Genomic DNA, 21,493 nt, shown 5'->3' on the forward strand with positions numbered 1-21,493 from the left:
AAAAAACACGGGCAGTAAAATTTCCGCCATTTCTCAAAACTTTTTGCGACGAAACCTTGAATCGTTGCCAAAAGTATCTTATGGAGACGAATTCAGGGTTTCGTCGCCAAAAGTTATGAATAAAAAATCTTAATTTAATCAGAACTTTTGGCGACGAACTCAATTTTTGTCACCAAAAGTTCCCCAAGAAAAAAATTGGCGGTAAAATTTCGGCCATTTCTCAAAACTTTTGGCGACGAAACCTTGAATTCATCACCATAGGGTACTTTTGGCGACGACTTTTGAATTTATCGCCAAAAGTTTGTCTAATTTAAAACTTTTTGGCGACGAATTTCAATTTCGTCACCATAGGGTACTTTTGGCGACGAAATTAATTTCGTCGCCAAAAGTACCCTATGGTGACGAAGCTGTAACTCATTGTCAAAAGTTTTGACTACGAATTTTGAAATTAGACACAACTTTTGGTGACGAATTAAAATGTTGTCACCATAGGGTACTTTTGGCGACGAAATTTAATTTTGGTCGTCAAAAGTGCCTCGCCAAAAAGAAAATTTCTTGTAATGTTAATGTTATTATTACTTAATGTCTATACATTTTTCATTAGTAGTTTGTCAAAAAGCGAGAGATTGTTGGATTTTTAACCCTTAATTTTAGATTAATTAATTTTTTTTATGATAACAACCTAATTTTTTTTCTATTGACAATTTAATTTTAGTGTTTTGAGGTGTCCATAGTGTAATATTCGATATAACCATTCCAACCTCTCTTGAATCAATTATCAGAGATCTAACAAATAAGTTATGATCGAAACAAGTTCAAAAGAAATATATTCGTAGCAGATGAGGTGACGATTAATAATCTCAATGGATCAATTAGAAAACCACAAGTGATTAATGTGCTATTAGGAAAAAAAAGAGAAAATAAAAGAAATGAAATGAAAAATAAATGGTGAACAAAAAGTCAAATCATTTAATGAGGGGTGACATGACGATTTAAAAAAATAATAAATAAATAAAAACAAAAATGATAAAATGAGTACACTACACATTGGAGAGAAGTATTATGTATATATTTTATTATTTATTGATTTCTTTTAAAAATTAAATCTCCACCTTAATTTTCTTTTACAAAATACAATGACCTAAATTATTTTTTATTTCAAATTTTTTTCCTTCCAATTTAATAACTATTCCCCCAAAATCAAACAACTTTTTTTCTCAACAATAATTTCCTCTTCATTTTCTCTTCAATCTCTTCCATAGTTAATCTCTATCCAAATTTCAATTTTTGTTATAATTTGGTGAGGGAGTTCTATTTGAAGATACTGTGTGCTTCCAATTTTATTTTTTCTAGTCATTTGAAGACTTTATTTTGTAAGAGTTTGTAAGCTTGTTGTTTCAATTCCAAATCTTATAAAAGTTGTTCTTGAGCTCGAAAAAGAGCGTTGTAACCGTTTAATCTTGAACCGTGGAAGGATCAAGTTTATTCTTGCTCCTGGAAAAATAACATTGTTCCAGTTGACTCTAAACCATGGAAAGAATCAGGTTCTTGAATCCAATATCCAAGAGGCGCTTGAGGGGTGGAGTAGGCGATTTTTGCTGAACCATTATAAATTTTTTGTGTCATTTTTTCTTAAACCCTTTTCTATTTAATTTTTGAAATTAATTTTTCCTTATCATAAATTGCATAAAATTTGTTCTTGGCAATATTTACATTAGAATTAATTAGGGTGCTTGACATGTATTTCTACTTTATTAATTAATTTGTATTAAAATTATTATTGGTAAAAAGTATACTTATTTATTTAAATTAGGTCTACTGGAATGTGTGTGATGATGCCTTCACTCACATGTAGTTTGTCCTTAAAAAAAAAAAAAAAAAGTTCCTCGTGGGAGGAGCAATTATGGGAAGACAGTGAACTGTGCAGTGTTATTCTTTTTCTCTCTCTTTTTCCTAATTTACAAAAACGCACAATAAAAGCGAGTGAATATGTTTATTTATATATATATTTATATTATTTACGACTGAAAAGTAAGATATATATTTTATTTGTTTTATGGTGAGTGGTCAAGTTTACAGGCTCACAACTCCATTTGTTAAATTTAATACCAAGTTTTAGAAAATGACCGAGATATTGTAATAATGACTAAATGACTTTTTTTTCTTTTAATACTAAAAAATGTTAAGACAATATACTTTTGTAATCAATTAAGTATATATGCATAATTTTAGGGATTTAAGATTTTTACAAATAGCAAAAACAATCGACGTAATAATAGGGATTCAGCTTTATTTAATAAAAAGTAAATGAAATTAGAAAATTATCATCAATCTTAGAATTTGACAATAGATTTAAAAAAAATTGATAAGACTGTAATGAAGGTATATTTTGAAATTTATTCCTTTAAACTAGAAGATTTACAAATAGAAAATAAATGAAATTAAAATAATTATCTTAAATCTAATTTAAAATTGCTAATTAGAATGTGATAGTAGATTTTTGAAAAATGATAAGACTATAGGTATATTTTGAAATTTACCCCTTAAAATAGAAGATTTATAAATAAGAAGTAAATATAAATAAGGAAAATTAACATTACCTTTATTGGTTTTTTTTAAATAGAAAAAAAAACAAGGTTTTGGACAGTACCCTGCCTCCAACAATCCAACCCCTAGAACTTCCACCACTGCCCAACTTTGCCTCCATCTTCATTTGCAGAACCTCCGTCGTCCAACAATCCAACATTCACCGACACCCCAACCCTCAGCCACCCTCCATCCACGTCGGATGCTGTCAAACGATGTCACCCCCCTCAACATCGAACGCTGAATGTCGGCCCTTACTACTACTACTTCACATCGCTGCTCTCCCTCTTGTCGCCACGTCGTCTGCCCCTCGTTCCTTCACGTCGAACGCAATCGCCCCCGCATCGCCCATCCCACCGCCACTTCACCCAACCTGCAGCCGCACCGCCGCTGCACCGCCCGCCCCTCGTTCCTTCACGCTGATCGCAGTCGCCCAGAATGCAACGTTTACTTGATCTGTCCAAACCAGATTCGACCCTCTCACCACAGACTAAAAACCGTCATCGTTGCCCATTACTCCGACTGTTTGAGGGAGGTAAAATCTTTGTTCTGATTTGTCTATAAAACTTAATTTAAAAAGATTTTTTATCTTCCTAAATTTCAGGTGTATTTTTAAAAATATATAAATGTGGGACCTACCATTAGTGTTGTTAATAAACCAAATTGTATTTATCTCTAACAAATATTTATATTTAAGTAAATTAAAAACCAAATAAAATCTATAGATAGTTAAAATTAGAGGAGGAATAACTCGATTAAAAGGCTGGAATTACAAGGTGTCAAAGAGAAACGAGCACAATCATTTAGACAGTGAAGAAGAGGTATAGATGCAACAATTTATATATGACTTGTTTGTTTTTTAAAAAATCATCTCATAGATGTTTATCTTTATATGTACAGATTGAATCATCAAAGACTCAGGGAGAGACTCCAATGTGAAGGAGACCAGCAAAAAGAGGGGTGAGGGAGACTTAATCGAAGGTAAAACAAAACAGACTAAACTTGACCCTAAAAGAATTTGGGTTGTAAGGAATCTACAAACTCAATGTATGTTTTGTGTTGAATAGTAATATTTAAAAATTATATTTACTAAGCTAATTCTACTTTTATGTTTCAGGGAAAATAAAAGGTTTCAAAATAGTTGAGGAAGAGCTAGGTAATTATTGAGATATACATGTACTAGCAGTAGTCAGTATAGATCTATTGACTTTCATATTTTGTTCATGAATTGATATATATATCTGTTGACTTTCATGTTTTATTAAAATTATTAGTACATACATATATATAGACGTTTTAATTATTAGGATATACATGTACTAGTTTTATATTTATGATATTTTAGTTGTACGACAGTAAATAGATGTATTCAGTTATTACTTTTTGGTTGTTTCTTGAATTGATATATACATCTATTAATTTTCATGTTTTCGTTAATGGTTGAATAATTAGTATATACATATATAGACGTTTTAATTTGGATGATTGAGCTGCATGGTGATATGTATGTGAATTGTATTCTAATTTTGGTTTTCATCAACTGGTATATACATTTACTGACCTTATGATTTTGACAATAAGTATGATACAAAATCTGATAAAATAATCAAATGGTGAGATGGGAATCGTGGAACATTGGTAATCGTTTAAATTAACTGAATTCTATAAAATAATTAAAATAATTAGGATAAACCTAGAAAACGTTCTCTTTCAGACCTGGAAAAACTCGAGCATTCTTGAAATTGCTTCGGATATGAAAAATGAGTATTTAGAGATGCTTTCGTTATTCCCAATAATATGGCTAATCGCTTCTAAAGCATTAACAATCCATTAGTTTCCTGGGAAAATTAGATATCTTCTGAAACCAATTAGTTGACAAGAATTTATACTATTATGGATCTCCTGGGATGAGATTTTGGTAGGGAACAAAATTTGAATTGAACGAAGTTTGTTGAATTGTTAAATACTTGTAAATTCTAAAAAACATAGTGAGGGCATTGTGGGGAAAAACTAAAAATGTAACATTCCAAATATATCTTTTAAACTATTTTTTAAAATTATAAACAAATAGACATTTTCTTTAACTGTGTGTCCAAATTTAGTCACTTACTTAAATTTTCCAAAAAAGAACGGTGACTTCGAATTCGCATATTCATATATGGTACTAAAAAAGAAAAGTTTACATGACCATCATTCTTATCTGTTCAAATTTATTAATCTAACTAATAACTTAATAGTAACTCATTTTTCCCAGTAACAAGTTATTTTACGGAATCACTTGATTAAACAATAAATAAATAAAATTGTAATTGAGAATTCTCTAAAAAATACATTGATTGGGACCACTTGGTTAAGGATATGCGTAGTAGGAAAGTCACAAGAGAATAAAGAACTATAATTTACTATTTTTTCTCACTAAAGCTTTTTTTTTCTTTCTTTTTTTTTTGTTTTTGTTTTTAGATTTCTTCTCTCCCTAGAGTTAAGATAAGCATGTTGTTGGAATTGATTGAGAAATTAGATAGAAAACAATTGTTGCATCGTTGTTGAACCACTGCCTTGAAGCAATTTCGACACGACCACAGTGCTAAATCGTACGTTGGTTGCTCTCCAAAGTTAACACAACTCCGAACTCAAGCGTGCCCGATCGAAATCGGATGAAATCGAAGAACACGCTAAAAAATTTCATCAAAAATTCATAATCTTCACCATGCATTGAAAAACTTGATTTAGTTTTAAAAAAGAAAAAGAAGAAATGTTTTACTTTATTAATTAAAATTAATTAATTAATTAAAACGTTAATAATTAATTCAATAATGTTCAAATAATTAATAATAAAAAAGAAAAGGTAAAATGGTTATTTTTGGGTGGAAACAAACCCCACCTTGATTGGATAGGCAACCAACCAAGGTAAAAGAACACCATCTTAAACAACAACTCACAAAAAAAGATTCCATTCCCAAATCTCATCTCTTCCTCAACTTTAACCACACAAAAAAAAAAAAAAAAATGTTGCACAAATGGAACCAAAAGCCATCACTTCCTCCCCCGCCGACCAAGAAGACCAACACTTTGCTTACGCAGCCCATTTGGTTACCCTATCAGTTTTTCCCCTTCTCTCTCTCCAAGCGGCTTTTGAGCTCGGCGTCTTCGAGATCCTGGCCAAGGCCGGCCCCGGGGCCGAGCTCGCTGCGGCGGAGATAGCGGCGAAGATAACGGCGACGAACCCGAATGCCGCGTCGATGGTGGATCGGATACTGAGGCTTCTGGCCACGCACTCGGTGGTCGTATGCTCCACGGCGGAGGATGAAGGTGGGAATGTGAAGAGACTCTATAGCCTTACGCCGGTTTCTAAGTACTTCGTTGGTAATGAAGATGGTGTGTCGTTGGGCCCTGCTATGGAGTTGATTCAAGATAAAGTGCTTCTTGATAGCTGGTTTGCTCATCTTCCCATTCTTTCTACTGACTTGAATTCTTAGACTGATTTGGATGTTTTTTTGGACAACTATGTCCTTTTGGTTAGATTTGTCCACAGAAAAGTTGGAATTTCTGTAACCTACCGGTAAAAGATTAAATTTTCAGTCTTAAGATATGTATAAAAAGTTAAATTTATTATAATCTATTAGCTTAATTAAATTTTTGGGTAAATAGAACGGTTGATAACAATTTTTTTTTTTTATCTTTAGTTTTTGGATTGATTAGTGATTTAATAGAATTTATGTATCAAATAGTATTTCGAGTGCTATATCAATGTATCCAAATATATTAATAAACAATAACGGATGCATCCATTTTTTAACAAATTTATTTAACATTATATTTTGTATAGAAGTGCTAAATTGAGAATTTTTATACATGAAAGATAAAATTGAGAATCCTAAAAACATTAAGGAAAAATTGAGAATTTCTGAAAGGTTAGGGAACATTGACATAGTTAATCTAATATTAATGATCAAATTTGATAATCATTTTGATTTCAAAATTAATGTTATAGAAGTGAAATTAAAATTTTAGAGAGGACTAGGAGAATAAATTTTTTTAGGGAGAAAATTATTTTACGAGGAAAGAAATTATTTTGAAAAATTAAATCTATTTCTAACCACTATTTATTTTATTATTTTTTTAGTATTTGAGTGTGATAAAGAATTTAAATAGTTTTTTAAAAACAGACCACAAAAATGTTTATCCAACAATTATTTTTTTAAATTAAAAATTAAAAAATAAAAACGAAATGCGCTTAATTTTTTCAATCAAATTATTAATAGAAGTTTCTCTTGATTTGGAAAGGAAAATCAATTATCACTATGTCTAATGTATTGCTAGGATTTTAATAAATTCATCGGTTTTTCCAAACTCCATATTTAGGAGAAATATTTCACTCCATCATTTCTTTGAATGAATTTAATTGATTTCCATTTAGGGCAAAGAAATAAAACTAAAGAAAATTCCAATAACTTATATAGCCAACATGAACATTTTTTTATTTTTTATTTTTTATTTATAGATAAGCATGAATGTAATTAAGGGTACGTTTCATATATCTTTTAATTTCTACAAATTTCTTTATGAGTAATTAATTACTAGGTAAACTATACTAGCATGAGCAACAAATCAACACTTAACACATGTTTCTCCTTAAAAGGTTCGAGGTTCAAAATTACTAGTAGTTAACCTACCACCACTTAATAACTATAACAAATTCACAATAAATTAGTAATTATTTCAAAGGTGTTTGTAAATTTTTTTTTAATTATAACAAACAAACTCTAAATTAGTAATTTTACAAAATGCATTTTTTTTTTCAAAAGTCATTAAATAGTTAGACATTAGTCTCTTCATAGATTTCAATCAACACTATCATATTTGTGACATTATAAAAAAAAAAAATCTAACGTCGTGTCTAATGTTTTTACCATTTCTTAATAATAAATGAATTCTTACCTAAATTTAAAAATTAAAACAAGTTTTTAAAAATTATCTTTACTAGGGTTCAAAATTTGGCTTAGATTTTACAAAATATTCGAAAATGTACCTAACAAAATAAATAGACCCATGAATAGAAGTAGTGTTTTTAATAGAAAATAAAAAACAAAATGATAATTAAAGTTTAAAATAAAAATCAAAACGTGCAGGAGACAGCTGAAGAATGCAGTTATTGAAGGAGGAGTTCCTTTCAATAGGGCTCATGGTGGAGCACATGCCTTTGAATACCCTTGCCTGGATCCAAGATTTAGCAAAGTTTTCAATACTGCAATGATCAATCACACCACCATGGGCATCAACAAGATTGTTGAGTTCTACAAAGGCTTTGAAAATCTCAAGCAATTAGTTGATGTTGGTGGAGGCCTAGGGGTCACCCTTCAAGTCATCACTTCTAAATACCGTTCAATCAAAGGCATCAACTTCGACTTACCTCGCGTCATTCGTGATGCCCCGACCTATCCCGGTACATAGTTTTTAGAATTGTTAGTTCTAATTTGGTCTTCACAGCCTTTTCAAAAGTTTCGTTATTGTTCTCATGTGTTGATATATATTAATGGTTATAAGATGTCTTTGTTATGAGTAGAAGTGTCAAAAATCAAATCAAGCAGTTGGTTCGGTTAGTTCGATTTTCACTGCATGTCAGTTGTCTGTTTTAACCTAACCGAACTAACTCTTCATCCCAAAACTCATATTTGGGACTAAAACCCGAAACCATTAACTAAATTGAAAGACAGGTTAACCAAAAATTGAACTAGTTTGGTTCAGTTTGGTTTCCTTCTCTGGAAAACTGAACTGATTCAATCTTCTCATTTTTCCTCCAAATCTAAATCGATTTAGTCTTTTTTATTTTTATTATTATTTTTTAGTACAAACATGTGAGGGTAGGGATTAAAACTCACTATCTTTTGGTCAAATATATATACCTTAACTCGTTGCTATATTCAAGTTGGCTGATTTACACCCCTAGTCATTAACGAAGAGTAATAGAAATCCAAACCCGCAAGTTATGTTGTAGATGTGGTAAATGAGATTTATCATACGTCATTTTCTTCTTCTTTTTTTTAGCCATATATTTAGTAAGGATTTAATGTTTATGATGGAAAAGAAGAAAGGGTATGTTGGGTAAGTCATGTTTTAAATGGGTGAATTTCAAAGTTGAATTCTGTTAAATCTAAGGGTGAGTTGTAAAGCAAGAATTTTAAGAGAGATTTTTGACAATTATGTTGCAGGTGTAGAACATATAGGAGGTGACATGTTTGAGAGCGTTCCAAAGGGAGATGCTATTTTCATGAAGGTTGGTTTTTCTTTATATTTCTTTGTTATCATTTATGTTTTTTTTTTATGTCTTAATTTTAGTTTTTCATAAACATATTTGTCTGAAAATTTTAATTATCATGTAATGTTTGAGATGTTCTTAAAATTGTAAAGAATTATTTGAGAAAAAGATATTTATTGTTTTTGGAATTTGATTCAATCAGAAAGAATGAATCTAATATCTTATAAAATTCGAGTTACTTCTATGTTGTTAAATAATTGTATTAAAGGGAAAAGAAAAAACTTTATAAAAGAAAGAGATCTAGTTCCTCTGGTAACGTTATTGTAATTTACTATTTCTCATTTTTTTTGAAAAATAGACAGGTTTGTTAATCCATCTCATTTCTCGTTTCTAAATTTAGAAACAGTAGTTTTTCGTTCTTCCCCTTTGTCTTTTGTTTTTAATTTGTGTCTAGGGATGATTAAAGGTTAAATATTATATATTGTGACGTGAACTTTGGTTTGGTGGCACATGCATGACTTATTAGTTGAGTTCACTTCCTAGGTTGAAACCCGATTATACACGAAACATTTTTTTAATATTTTTTATTTTTTAAATTTAAAATATTTTTAATTTTTATTCTTTAAACCAAGCTATTATATTTTTTTAAACAATAATTTTTTTAAAATTAAAAATATTTTGAAATTTTATTATGTATTTAAAGCTAATAATTTATACTTTTATATAAAAAAAATTATATCTTAAATTATATTTTATATAATGAATTATTATTTTATTTTAACTAAAAATAAAATAAGTCAACCTGAATCCACAATATATCACGAGATCATGGGTTCAAATCCCCATCCCAACAAGAAATAGGAAATAGTACAAAATAGTTACAAAAATAGGAATATATCACGAGTCTAGTAATCAAACATATATTTTTTTCTATTTCTTTTTCTCAGTAACAAGAAACAAAAATGGTTACCAAAATTATTCCTTTTTCTAATTCTAAAAAAATTAGAAACAAAAAACAAGAAATAGTAAACGAGAATAGAAAACAGTAGACAAGGACGTTACCAGACGAACTCTACAAAGATTATTTCGTTCTCATTTTAACTAAAAATAAATAAATGAGGAAAGTTTTTTTTTTTTTTTTAAATTCCTATTCTCAAACTCACACACTCCAAACCGGTAAAAGTTATTTATTTATTTTATTATTATTAATTATTAATTATTTTTAGAGGAATCAAATTTATTGAGAACTAGCTAGAAAGAATCATGATGGTTACAGAGGTCCCTCTTGGACTCCACAACAATCCAAATCTGAACAAGCTTTACAGATTGGTTCACCAAGCGGAATCAATTACATTAGCAAGGTTCAAAATCAAAAGTGGATGTCTAAGATTATTTTCAAAATCAGAGACTTCCAGCTGGAAACATTCGCTCTTATCGACTCTGGAGCCGATCAGAATGTCATCCAAGAAGGATTAGTTCCTTCTAAATATTTCGAAAAAACAAAAGAAGTTCTTAGCGGAGCCGGTGGAAATCCGTTGAACATCAAATATAAATTATCAAAGGTCCATATCTGCAAAGACGACGTGTGCCTTATCAACACCTTCATCCTGGTAAAAAACCTCAATGAAGGAGTCATATTAGGTACCCCCTTCTTAACTCAATTATATCCTTTTTCAGTCACTGATAAAGGAATAGTATCTAAGAAGTTCAACAAAGAGATTATCTTCGAATTCAGTCAGCCGGTAATTCCAAGATACATTTCATCAATTGAAGAAGATATCAGTTTTTATGTCAATAGTATCGCAAAGAAGGAAAAGCAGATTGAATTCCTTCAAGACGATATAAAGATCTGCAAAGTGGCGATACAAATTGACACGCCATCTGTTCAGCAAAGAATTCAGAACTTCCAAAGAAAGCTTGAAAGGAAGTTTGTTCAAATATCCCAAATGCCTTCTGGGATAGGAAGAAGCATATGGTTAATCTACCGTATGTTGATGGATTCAAAGAGGCCGAAATCCCTACCAAAGCTCGGCCCATTCAAATGAGCAAAGATCTGGTCAAGACATGTACTGACGAGATAACAGATCTTCTCAAGAAGGGACTAATCAGTTCTTCCAAAAGCCCTTGGTCTTGTTCGGCTTTCTACGTAAACAATCAGGCCGAGAAAGAACGAGGAATTCTTAGGCTCGTAATAAATTACAAGGCCCTCAACAAAGTCCTCAAATAGATTAGGTATCCTATACCTAATCGTCAGGATTTACTAAAAAGGATCACTTCTGCAAAAGTGTTCTCAAAGTTCGATTTAAAATCTGGGTTTTGGCAAATCCAGATTCATCCAAGTGACCGTTACAAGACGGCCTTCAATGTTCCATTCGGACAATATCAATGGAACGTCATGCCATTCGGATTGAAGAATGCTCCTTCCGAATTTCAGAAGATTATGAACGACATCTTCAGCAAATACCAAGAATTCACAGTAGTCTACATTGATGATATTCTGGTATTCTCAAATACTGTAGATCAGCATTTCAAGCATCTTCAGTTATTTCTCAACATTATCAGGACAAATGGTCTTGTGGTTTCTCAGCCGAAGATCAAGCTGTTCCAAACAAAGGTGAGATTCCTTGGTTATGATATTAATCAAGGAATTATCAAGCCAATCCAAAGGTCTCTGGAATTTGTGGATAAATTTCCAGATATCATACAAGACAAACAAACAAAACTACAGCGATTTTTGGGTTGTGTAAATTACATTGGAGACTTTATTAAAGATCTCCGTACAATCTGTCGACCACTATATGACAGATTAAAGAAGAATCTAAAGCCTTGGACTGTAGAGCATACACGCGCAGTCCAATCCATCAAATCACTGGCGAAAAGAATCTCATGCTTATCCCTAGTAGATGAACAGTCTCGACTAATATTAGACACCGATGCGTCAGAGATTGGTTACGGCGGTGTTCTCAAACAGGAAATTAACGGAAAAATCACAATAATCTGTTATCATTCAGGCATCTGGAATAGCGCACAGAAAAACTATTCCATGGTGAAGAAAGAAATATTGGCAATACTGCTTTGCATTCAAAAGTTCCAAAGAGATCTTATCAACAAAGATTTCACCATACGAACGGATTAAAAAGCAAGTAAATACATCTTTGAAAAAGATGTAAAGAATCTTGTCTCAAAGCTAATCTTTGCAAGATGGCAGGCCATACTGTCTTGCTTTGATTTCCAAATCGTGCCTATAAAAGGAAGCGAGAATTGCCTTGCTGATTACCTTTCAAGAGAACATCTCTTGAAAACCCCCAAATCAGCTCTGACCTCTCTTCCTCCAGATGGAACCTCCTCTCGGCCGGAGACGGCCAGCACCCAGTGGCCTCCGCCGCAAAACAATCAGCACATCCGTCGCCGAGAAATGAATCAACCATTTCTCCTCAAACAGTAGCATCCTCCTCGAGAGCTGCTATCTCAAAGGGCAAAAGGCCCATTACTCAATCATCTGTACCATCTCCGATGAGTGCAGAAAATTATGCCATGGATATCCAGTTTGAAACTGTATCCAGACGCCAGCAAGGTTCCGCACAAAGAGCCTTGACTATCCAAACAGGCCCTCCTAGCCTTCCCACTCCGTCAAGCATGTTGTCACGCCCTTTTGGTAATACAACGAGAAACAGGCGCTCTGCTATGGCAGCCGCCACTTCAAAACCAACGGTTCCGAGGAATCCTTCCTCGTTTTCTCAAATCGTCAGGCCAAAGATTTTCCAGCCAAGGCCTCCAATCACTGGTTATTTCACCAAAACTACCCTAGTGGACTCAACCATTGAACCAGAGTTCGACGGACCCTCAATCCAAGAAGTCTGTAAACAAATATTTTCCTCATGGCTTTAACTTCCTACCAGAGGATCTTCTAAAAACTCGCACCTATTATGAGTTTATTCTGGTAGATTCAAAGTCTGCAGAAATTACTCATATTTCAGATAGAAATGATCCTTCCAGGACTATTTATTCAAAACTCAGGATCTTCCGCATCCTTACCCCTTCCTCCTGGAAACAGGGTATGTTTGTAGGGAAGAAACTGACGGCGACCTTTCAGCCTCAAACATACAACTATCGCGACTACATGAAAGCGTGGTATGTTGTCTTCTGGTTGCAAGGTTACAACCATTCTTGGTTCGTGACTTTTTGTAAGCAAGATTACAAATCGCACTTTCCGATTTGGTTTCAAAGTTGGTGGACATACTTTGGACTCTCCGAGGAAATTTTTCCGGTAGTAGTTCAGAGATCGTACCATCTGTTCCAACAAAGTATCTATTCGTCCCCCCTCTCTAAGACGTTTAGATTTGCTTTGTATTTTCAAATACCATGGATCTTTTGCTAGAATTTCCAGCTAGGACCCAGTGGCAACTTCAAAGCATTGAGCAAGGCTTTACGCATCAAATGGTGGGAAAAATTGGACTATTCCTACCTAGAATCTGATAAGATGAAGAACTGGTTGAAAACCAACGTTCATCTCCAAGACATGACAAGGCAAGAAGACGAGAGTTTCCTTCTAGCCAAGAATGCTGTCATGAGCTCGCTAGCTGGAGCCGGATCTGAAGCCGACTTCAACTCAGTTCTCAATACGGTCGCAGTTCAGATCTCTGACCTAGACGACGCCCAGACGGATGTTGACTCTTCCGCTTCTGTCAACAATGATGTCGAAAACGACGAAGAGGACTTTGATCCCTTTGAAGGATACGACATCAACGACCCATATCTAGACTCACAGCCCAGCTGAAGCTGGATATCTCAAGCGTTTAATTTTTAATTTATTATGTAAATTAATTTGTTTGAATTTCGTTTTAAATTTTTGGATAAGATCATTGTATTCCGATCTTATCATCACTATCCCAGTCTGTTTTTGTGAAGGACTTGCAGAAGGAATTAAGATGCAGTAGATGGCAAGCTTCTGATGTGGAATAACCAACCACGAGGCAGCGCAGGTAGCGTATAGGATTGACTCAGTTGAGAGGATTCCATATCTCATAAGGCAACCCTGGTAGAAGATCGTTGGTGTTCCTTGGGCAGTATAGGCGGGAAGCCGAGAGTAAGACCCTGGATGGAACGTCCTAATTGAAAACCAGAGAAGCCTTTACGATTGATATACAGAATCCGCAATCCTCGCTAAATCAGAAGAAGCCGGGTGACTTCATCAAAATTCCGAAGCAAGCATCCAGTCCAAAAACAGTCATATCAGCTTTTATTTTCTGACTTTTCTTTATTTTGTCAGTTTGTAATTTTTTTCCGCTTTACTTTATTGCTTTTCCTACTTTTTCAAAGATAAGATGCCTTCTGTCGGCTACGCTTATCTTTACTTTTACAAAGTAGATTCCAAAGAGATAAGATGCCAGTCAAGGACTTGTCTTGTCGGCGATACCTTATCTCTTTAGTTGTATCAAATCATGTTGAGACAAGTGTCAAGACAATAGTGTTTACCGACCTTGCATCTGAAGATATGCTTGGACGGCTGCTCATAATTGCAACTGGCTGCAATTATTGGTTTCTTACTATTGTCTTGACACTTGTCTCAACATGATTTGATACAACTAAGAGATAAGATATGGCCGACAAGACAAGTCTTGACTGGCATCTTATCTCTTTGGCATCTACTTTATAAAAGTAAAGATAAGCGTGGCCCACAGGAGGCATCTTATCTTTGAAAAAGTAGGAAAAGAAATAAAGTAACGCGGAAAATAATTACAAACTGACAAAAAAAAAAAAAAAAGTCAGAAAATAAAAGCTGATATGACTGTTTTTGGACTGGATGCTTGCTAAGGAATTTTGATGAAGTCACCCGGCTTCTTCTGATTTAGCGAGGATTGCGGATTTTGTATATCAATCGTAAAGGCTTCTCTGGTTTTCAATTAGGACGTTCCATCCAGGGTCTTACTCTCGGCTTCCCGCCTATACTGCCCAAGGAACACCAACGATCTTCTACCAGGGTTGCCTTATGAGATATGGAATCCTCTCAACTGAGTCAATCCTATACGCTACCTGCGCTGCCTCGTGGTTGGTTATTCCACATCAGAAGCTTGCCATCTATTGCATCTTAATTCCTTCTGCAAGTCCTTCACAAAAACAGACTGGGATAGTGATGATAAGATCGGAATACAATGATCTTATCCAGAAATTTAAAACGAAATTCAAACAAATAATTTATATAATAAATTAAAAATTAAACGCTTGAGATATCCAGCTTCAGCTAGGCTGTGAGTCTAGATATGGGTCGTTGATGTCGTATCCTTCAAAGGGATCAAAGTCCTCTCGTCGTTTTTCGACATCATTGTTGACAGAGGCGGAAGAGTCAACATCCGTCTGGCGTCGTCTAGGTCAGAGATCTGAATTGCGACCGTATTGAGAACTGAGTTGAAGTCGGCTTCAGATCCGGCTCCAACTAGCGAGCTCATGACAGCATTCTTGGCTAAAGGAAACTCTCGTCTTCTTGCCTTGTCATGTTTGGAGATGAACGTTGGTTTTTGTGATGAAAGTTTTTATCTTCATCTAGATTCTAGGTAGGAATAGTCAAAATTTTCCCACCACTTGATGCGTAAAGCCTTGTTCAACGCTTTGAAGTTGCCACTGGGTCCTAACTGGAAATTCCAGCAAAAATCCATGGTATTTGAAATACAAAGCAAATCTAAACGTCTTAGAGAGGGGGGACGAATAGATACTTTGTTTGGAACAGATGGTACGATCTCTGAACTTCTACCGGAAAAATTTCCTCGGAGAGTCCAAAGTATGTCTACCAACTTTGAAACCAAATCGGAAAGTGCGATTTGTAGGCTTGCTTACAAAAAGTAACGAACCAAGAATGGTTGTAACCTTGCAACCAGAAGACAACATACCACGCTTTCATGTAGTCGCGGTAGTTGTATGTTTGAGGCTGAAGGTCGCCGTCAGTTTCTTCCTAAAAAACATACCTATTTCCAGGACGAAGGGGAAGGATTCGGAAGATCCTGAGTTTTTGAATAAATGGTCCTGGAAGGATCATTTCTGTCTGGAATATGAGTAATTTCTGCAGACTTTGAATCTACCAGAATAACCTCATAATAGGTGCGAGTTTTTAGAAGATCCTCTGGCAGGAAGTTAAAGCCATGAGGAAATATTTGTTTACAGACTTCTTGGACTGAGGGTCCGTCAAACTCTGGTTCAATGGTTGAGTCCACCAGGGTAGTTTTGGTGAAATAACCAGTGATTGGAGGCCTTGGCTGGAAAACCTTTGGCTTGACGATTTGAGAAAACGAGGAAGGATTCCTCGGAACCGTTGGTTTTGAAGTGGCGGCTGCCATAGCAGGCGCCTGTTTTCTCGTTGTATTACCGAAGGGTGTGACAACGTGCTTGACGAAGTGGAAGGCTAGGAGGGCTTGTTTGGATAGTCAAGGCTCTTTGTGCGGAACCTTGCTGGCGTCTGGATACAGTTTCAAATTGGATATCCATGGCATAATTTTCTGCATTCATCGGAGATGGTACAGATGATTGAGTAATGGGCCTTTTGCCCTTTGAGATAGCAGCTCTCGAGGAGGATGCTACTGTTTGAGGAGAAATGGTTGATTCATTTCTCGGCGACGGATGTCGCTGATTGTTTTGCGGCGGAGGCCACTGGGTGCTTGGCCGTCCCGGCCGAGAGGAGGTTCCATCTGGAGAAGAGAGGTCAGAGCTGATTTGGGGGTTTTCAAGAGATGTTCTCTTGAAAGGTAATCATCAAGGCAATTCTCGCTTCCTTTTATAGCACGATTTGGAATCAAAGCAAGACAGTATGACCTGCCATCTTGCAAAGATTTGCTTTAAGACAAGATTCTTTACATCTTTTTCAAAGGTGTATTTACTTGCTTTTGAATCCGTTCGTTTGGTGAAATCTTTGTTGATAAGATCTCCTTGGAACTTTTGAATGCAAAGCACTATTGCCAATATTTCTTTCTTCACCGTGGAATAGTTTTTCTGTGCGCTATTCCAGATGCCTGAATGATAACGGATTATTGTGATTTTTCCGTTAATTTCCTGTTTGAGAACACTGCCGTAACCAATCTCTGACGCGTCGATGTCTACTATTAGTCGAGACTGTTCATCTACTAGGGATAAACATGGGATGTTTTCGCCAGTGATTTGATGGATTGGACTGCGCGTGTATGCTCTACAGTCCAAGGCTTTGGATTCTTCTTTAATCTGTCATATAGTGGTCGACATATTGTACGGAGATCTTTAATAAAGTCTGCAATGTAATTTACACAACCCAAAAATCGTTGTAGTTGTCTTTTGTCTTGTATGATATCTGGAAATTTATCCACAAATTCCAGAGACCGTTGGATTGGCTTCATAATTCCTTGATTAATATCATAATCGAGGAATCTCACCTTTGTTTGGAACAACTTGATCTTCGGCTGAGAAACCACAAGACCATTTGTCCTGATAATGTTGAGAAATAACTGAAGATGCTTGAAATGCTGATCTACAGTATTTGAGAATACCAGAATATCATCAATGTAGACTAGTGTGAATTCTTGGTATTTGCTGAAGATGTCGTTCATAATCTTCTGAAATTTAGAAGGAGCATTCTTCAATCCGAATGACATGACGTTCCATTGATATTGTCCAAATGGAACATTGAAGGCCGTCTTGTAACGGGAACTTGGATGAATCTGGATTTGCCAAAACCTAAATTTTAAATCGAACTTTGAGAACACTTTTGCAGAAGTGATCCTTTTTAGTAAATACTGACGATTAGGTATAAGATACCTAATCCATTTGAGGACTTTGTTGAGGGGCTTGTAATTTACTACGAGCCTAGGAATTCCTCGTTCTTTCTCGGCCTGATTGTTTACGTAGAAAGCCGAACAAGACCAAGGGCTTTTGGAAGGACTGATTAGTCCCTTCTTGAGAAGATCTGTTATCTCGTCAGTACATGTCTTGACCAGATCTTTGCTCATTTGAATGGGCCGAGCTTTGGTAGGGATTTCGGCCTCTTTGTATCCATCAACATACGATAGATTAACCATATGCTTCTTCCTATCCCAGAAGGCATTTGAGATATTTGAACAAACTTCCTTTTCAAGCTTTCTTTGGAAGTTCTGAATTCTTTGCTGAACAGATGGCGTGTCAATTTGTATCGTCACTTTGCAGGTCTTTATATCGTCTTGAAGGAATTCAATCTGCTTTTCCTTCTTTGCTATACTATTGACATAAAGACTGATATCTTCTTCAATTTATGAAATGTATCTTGGAGTTACCGGCTGACTGAATTCGAAGATAGTCTCTTTGTTGAACTTCTTAGATACTATCCTTTATCAGTGACTGAAAAAGATATAATTGAGTTAAGAAGGGTACCTAATATGACTCCTTCATTGAGGTTTTTTACCAGGATGAAGGTGTTGATAAGGCACACGTCGTCTTTGCAGATGTGGACCTTTGATAATTTATATTTGATGTTCAATGGATTTCTACCGACACCGCTAAGAACTTTTTTTGTTTTTTCGAAATATTTAGAAGGAACTAATCCTTCTTGGATGACGTTCTGATCGGCTCCAGAGTCGATAAGATCGAATGTTTCCAGCTGGAAGTCTCTGATCTTGAAAATAATCTTAGACATCCACTTTTGATTTTGAACCTTGCTAATGTAATTGATTCCGCTTGGTGAACCAATCTGTAAAGCTTGTTTAGATTTTGAGGAAGTCTCTTCTTCCGTGGATTTTGACTCTTGGAATTTTCTGAAGGTGAATTCAAGAGTAGAGAGTCGTTGCTTATTACTAGCAACTTCCCTTTTGAGATTCTTCACTTCAGTGTGGAGATCTTCAATTTGATCGGCTTCTTAGCTTCTCCTTTGACCCTTTTTTGAATATCGTGAAAAAAGTATTCTATTAGGTGTATTCTGGTTTCTTTTGAAGAGCTTCTGCTTCAAGGCTTTCCCGAAGTTTAACAAGACACATTCTTTTGGAGCCTTCAACTATTCCAACAAAGTATCTATTCGTCCCCCTCTCTAATTGATCAATTACCCGATGAAGGCTCTAAAAGAATGTGTCTTGTTAAACTTCGGGAAAGCCTTGAAGCAGAAGCTCTTCAAAAGAAACCAGAATACGACCTAATAGAATACTTTTTCACGATATTCTAAAAGGGTCAAAGGAGAAGCTAAGAAGCCGATCAAAATTGAAGATCTCCACACTGAAGTGAAGAATCTCAAAAGGGAAGTTGCTAGTAATAAGCAACGACTCTCTACTCTTGAATTCACCTTTAGAAAATTCCAAGATTCAGAATCCACGGAAGGAGAGACTTCCTCAAAATCTGAACAAGCTTCCAGTCCAAAAACAGTCATATCAGCTTTTATTTTCTGACTTTCTTTATTTTGTCAGTTTGTAATTATTTTCCGCTTTACTTTATTTCTCTTCCTACTTTTTCAAAGATAAGATGCCTCCTGTCGGCCACGCTTATGTTTACTTTTATAAAGTAGATTCCAAAGAGATAAGATGCCAGTCAAGGACTTGTCTTGTTGGCCATACCTTATCTCTTTAGTTGTATCAAATCATGTTGAGACAAGTGTCAAGAAAATAGTAAGAAACCAATAATTGCAGCCAGTTGAAATTATCGGCTATCTTCTATAAAGAGCACTTGCGCTCGACCAGTAATGGAACATTTTTTTAATATTTTTTTTTAATTTAAAATATTTTTAAATTTTATTCTTTAAACCAAGCTATTATATTTTTTAAACAATAATTTTTTTTAAAATTAAAAATATTTTGAAATTTTATTATGTATTTACAGCTAATAATTTATACTTTTATATAAAAAAAATTATATCCTAAATTATATTTTATTTAATGAATTATTATTTTATTTTAACTAAAAATAAAAATAAGTCAACCTGAATTCACAATATATCACGAGATCATGAGTTCAAATCCCCATCCCAACAAGAAATAGGAAATAGTACAAAAATAGTTACAAAAATAGGAATATATCACGAGTCTAGTAATCAAACATATATTTTTTTCTATTTTTTTTCTCAGTAACAAGAAACAAAAATGGTTACCAAAATTATTCCTTTTTCTAGTTCTAAAAAAATTAGAAACAACAAACAAGAAATAGTAAACGAGAAATAGAAAACAGTAGACAAGGACGTTACCAGACGAACTCTACAAAGATTATTTCGTTCTCATTTTAACTAAATAAATAAATGAGGGAAGTTTTTTTTTTTCTTTTTAAATTCCTATTCTCAAACTCACAAACTCCATACCGGTAAAAGTTATTTATTTATTTTATTATTATTAATTATTATTATTTTTTTAGAGGAATCGAATTTATTGAGAACTAGCTAGAAAGAATCATGATGGTTACAGAGGTCCCTCTTAGACTCCACAACAATCCAAATGCGATCAGAAAACCATAAAAGTTAATACTATCATTTCATTAGTTTTCTTTGAAATTTTTGTGGTCTGCTCTAAGCATTATTGTAGTTAAACTAATAATGTACTTTCATGATTGGATTTAAGTATTTATGTTACTAGATAGGAAGGCTTTGCAATATTTGACTGAGCACAATTCTTGATATTCCATTTACTATAGAAATTGACAGGGATTGTAGGTTGGATGCGAAAATTTCATGCATTAATAATAACACAGTTTTGAAATAAAAGATGAACTAGGTTTATGAATTATGTTCAACAAACTGTACGAGCTGTAAGGTACATTAGCCAACGTTTCATGATTACTTTTCCACGCAAATCGTTTGCCTGTAACTATTCAATATCCTTACGAAAAAATTAATCACATCGGAGCATTTCCGCATTTGAATCCATTTTGAATTTGATAAATTATGTATTGATTCACCCATATTATATTACTTTTTTTTTCCTTGAAAATTGTTATAGTGGATACTTCATGATTGGAGTGATAAACATTGCGTGAAGTTGTTGAAGAATTGCCATGTTGCGATTCCAGATGAGGGGAAGGTAATTGTAGTGGATGCAGTGGTTCCAATGGTGATTGAGACTACGAGTACGATGAAATTCGTTACGCAAGGCGATGTGCTTATGATGACTCAAAGTCCAGGGGGAAAAGAGCGAACTCGAGATGAATTTAAAGCCCTCGCAACCAAAGCTAGGTTTAAACACATCAACTTTGAATGTTTTGTATATAATCTATGGGTTATGGAGTTCATCAAATGAAACTATCATTTTTTTCCTTTTCAAAATAAAAAATGAAAAGAAAAAATACATTTTTGGTCATTGACGTTTGAGGTAGGTGTCTACTTCGTTCCTGAAGTTTCAAAATAAACACTTATGGGTCCTGAGATTTGAGGTAGGTATCTAATTGGTCCTTGAAGTTTCAAAATGAACACTTTTGGTCCTTAAGTAAGTGTCAACTTGGTCCTTTAAGTTTTAAAATGAACATTTTTTGTCCCTGAAGTTTAAGAAATAGTTCTAAATTGTCTATGATTTTTTTTACTGTTAATTAACTAATATTAAAATGACGTGGCAAATTGCAATTAATTATTTATTGTAGTTGCTAATGTGGCAACTTATATTAAATGATATATGTCCGGTATGAATGATGGACAGCGGCGTAAAGACGTGGTGGTCACCGGTATGCTTTAATTAATCTTATTTTGGTACAACAACCTCTCAT

At 34.2% G+C, this 21,493-nt stretch overlaps 1 protein-coding gene across 1 annotated transcript; it reads left to right on the forward strand.

Moving 5' to 3' along the window:
* The first annotated feature begins 5,603 nt into the window (after window positions 1-5,603).
* On the forward strand, window positions 5,604-21,093 carry LOC111013374 (cathecol O-methyltransferase 1). Its single transcript, XM_088119160.1, has 4 exons — window positions 5,604-6,019; window positions 7,716-8,029; window positions 8,796-8,860; window positions 20,737-21,093. Exons 1-4 carry the CDS (start codon window positions 5,604-5,606, stop codon window positions 21,031-21,033), a joined length of 1,092 nt encoding a protein of 363 aa, XP_087975286.1. The 3' UTR covers window positions 21,034-21,093.
* Window positions 21,094-21,493: the final 400 nt, after the last annotated feature.

The sequence above is a fragment of the Momordica charantia genome, assembly GCF_013281855.1.
Source record: "Momordica charantia cultivar OHB3-1 chromosome 10 unlocalized genomic scaffold, Mcharantia_2.0 BLBB01000010.1, whole genome shotgun sequence".
NCBI classification, from domain to species: Eukaryota; Viridiplantae; Streptophyta; class Magnoliopsida; order Cucurbitales; family Cucurbitaceae; genus Momordica; species Momordica charantia.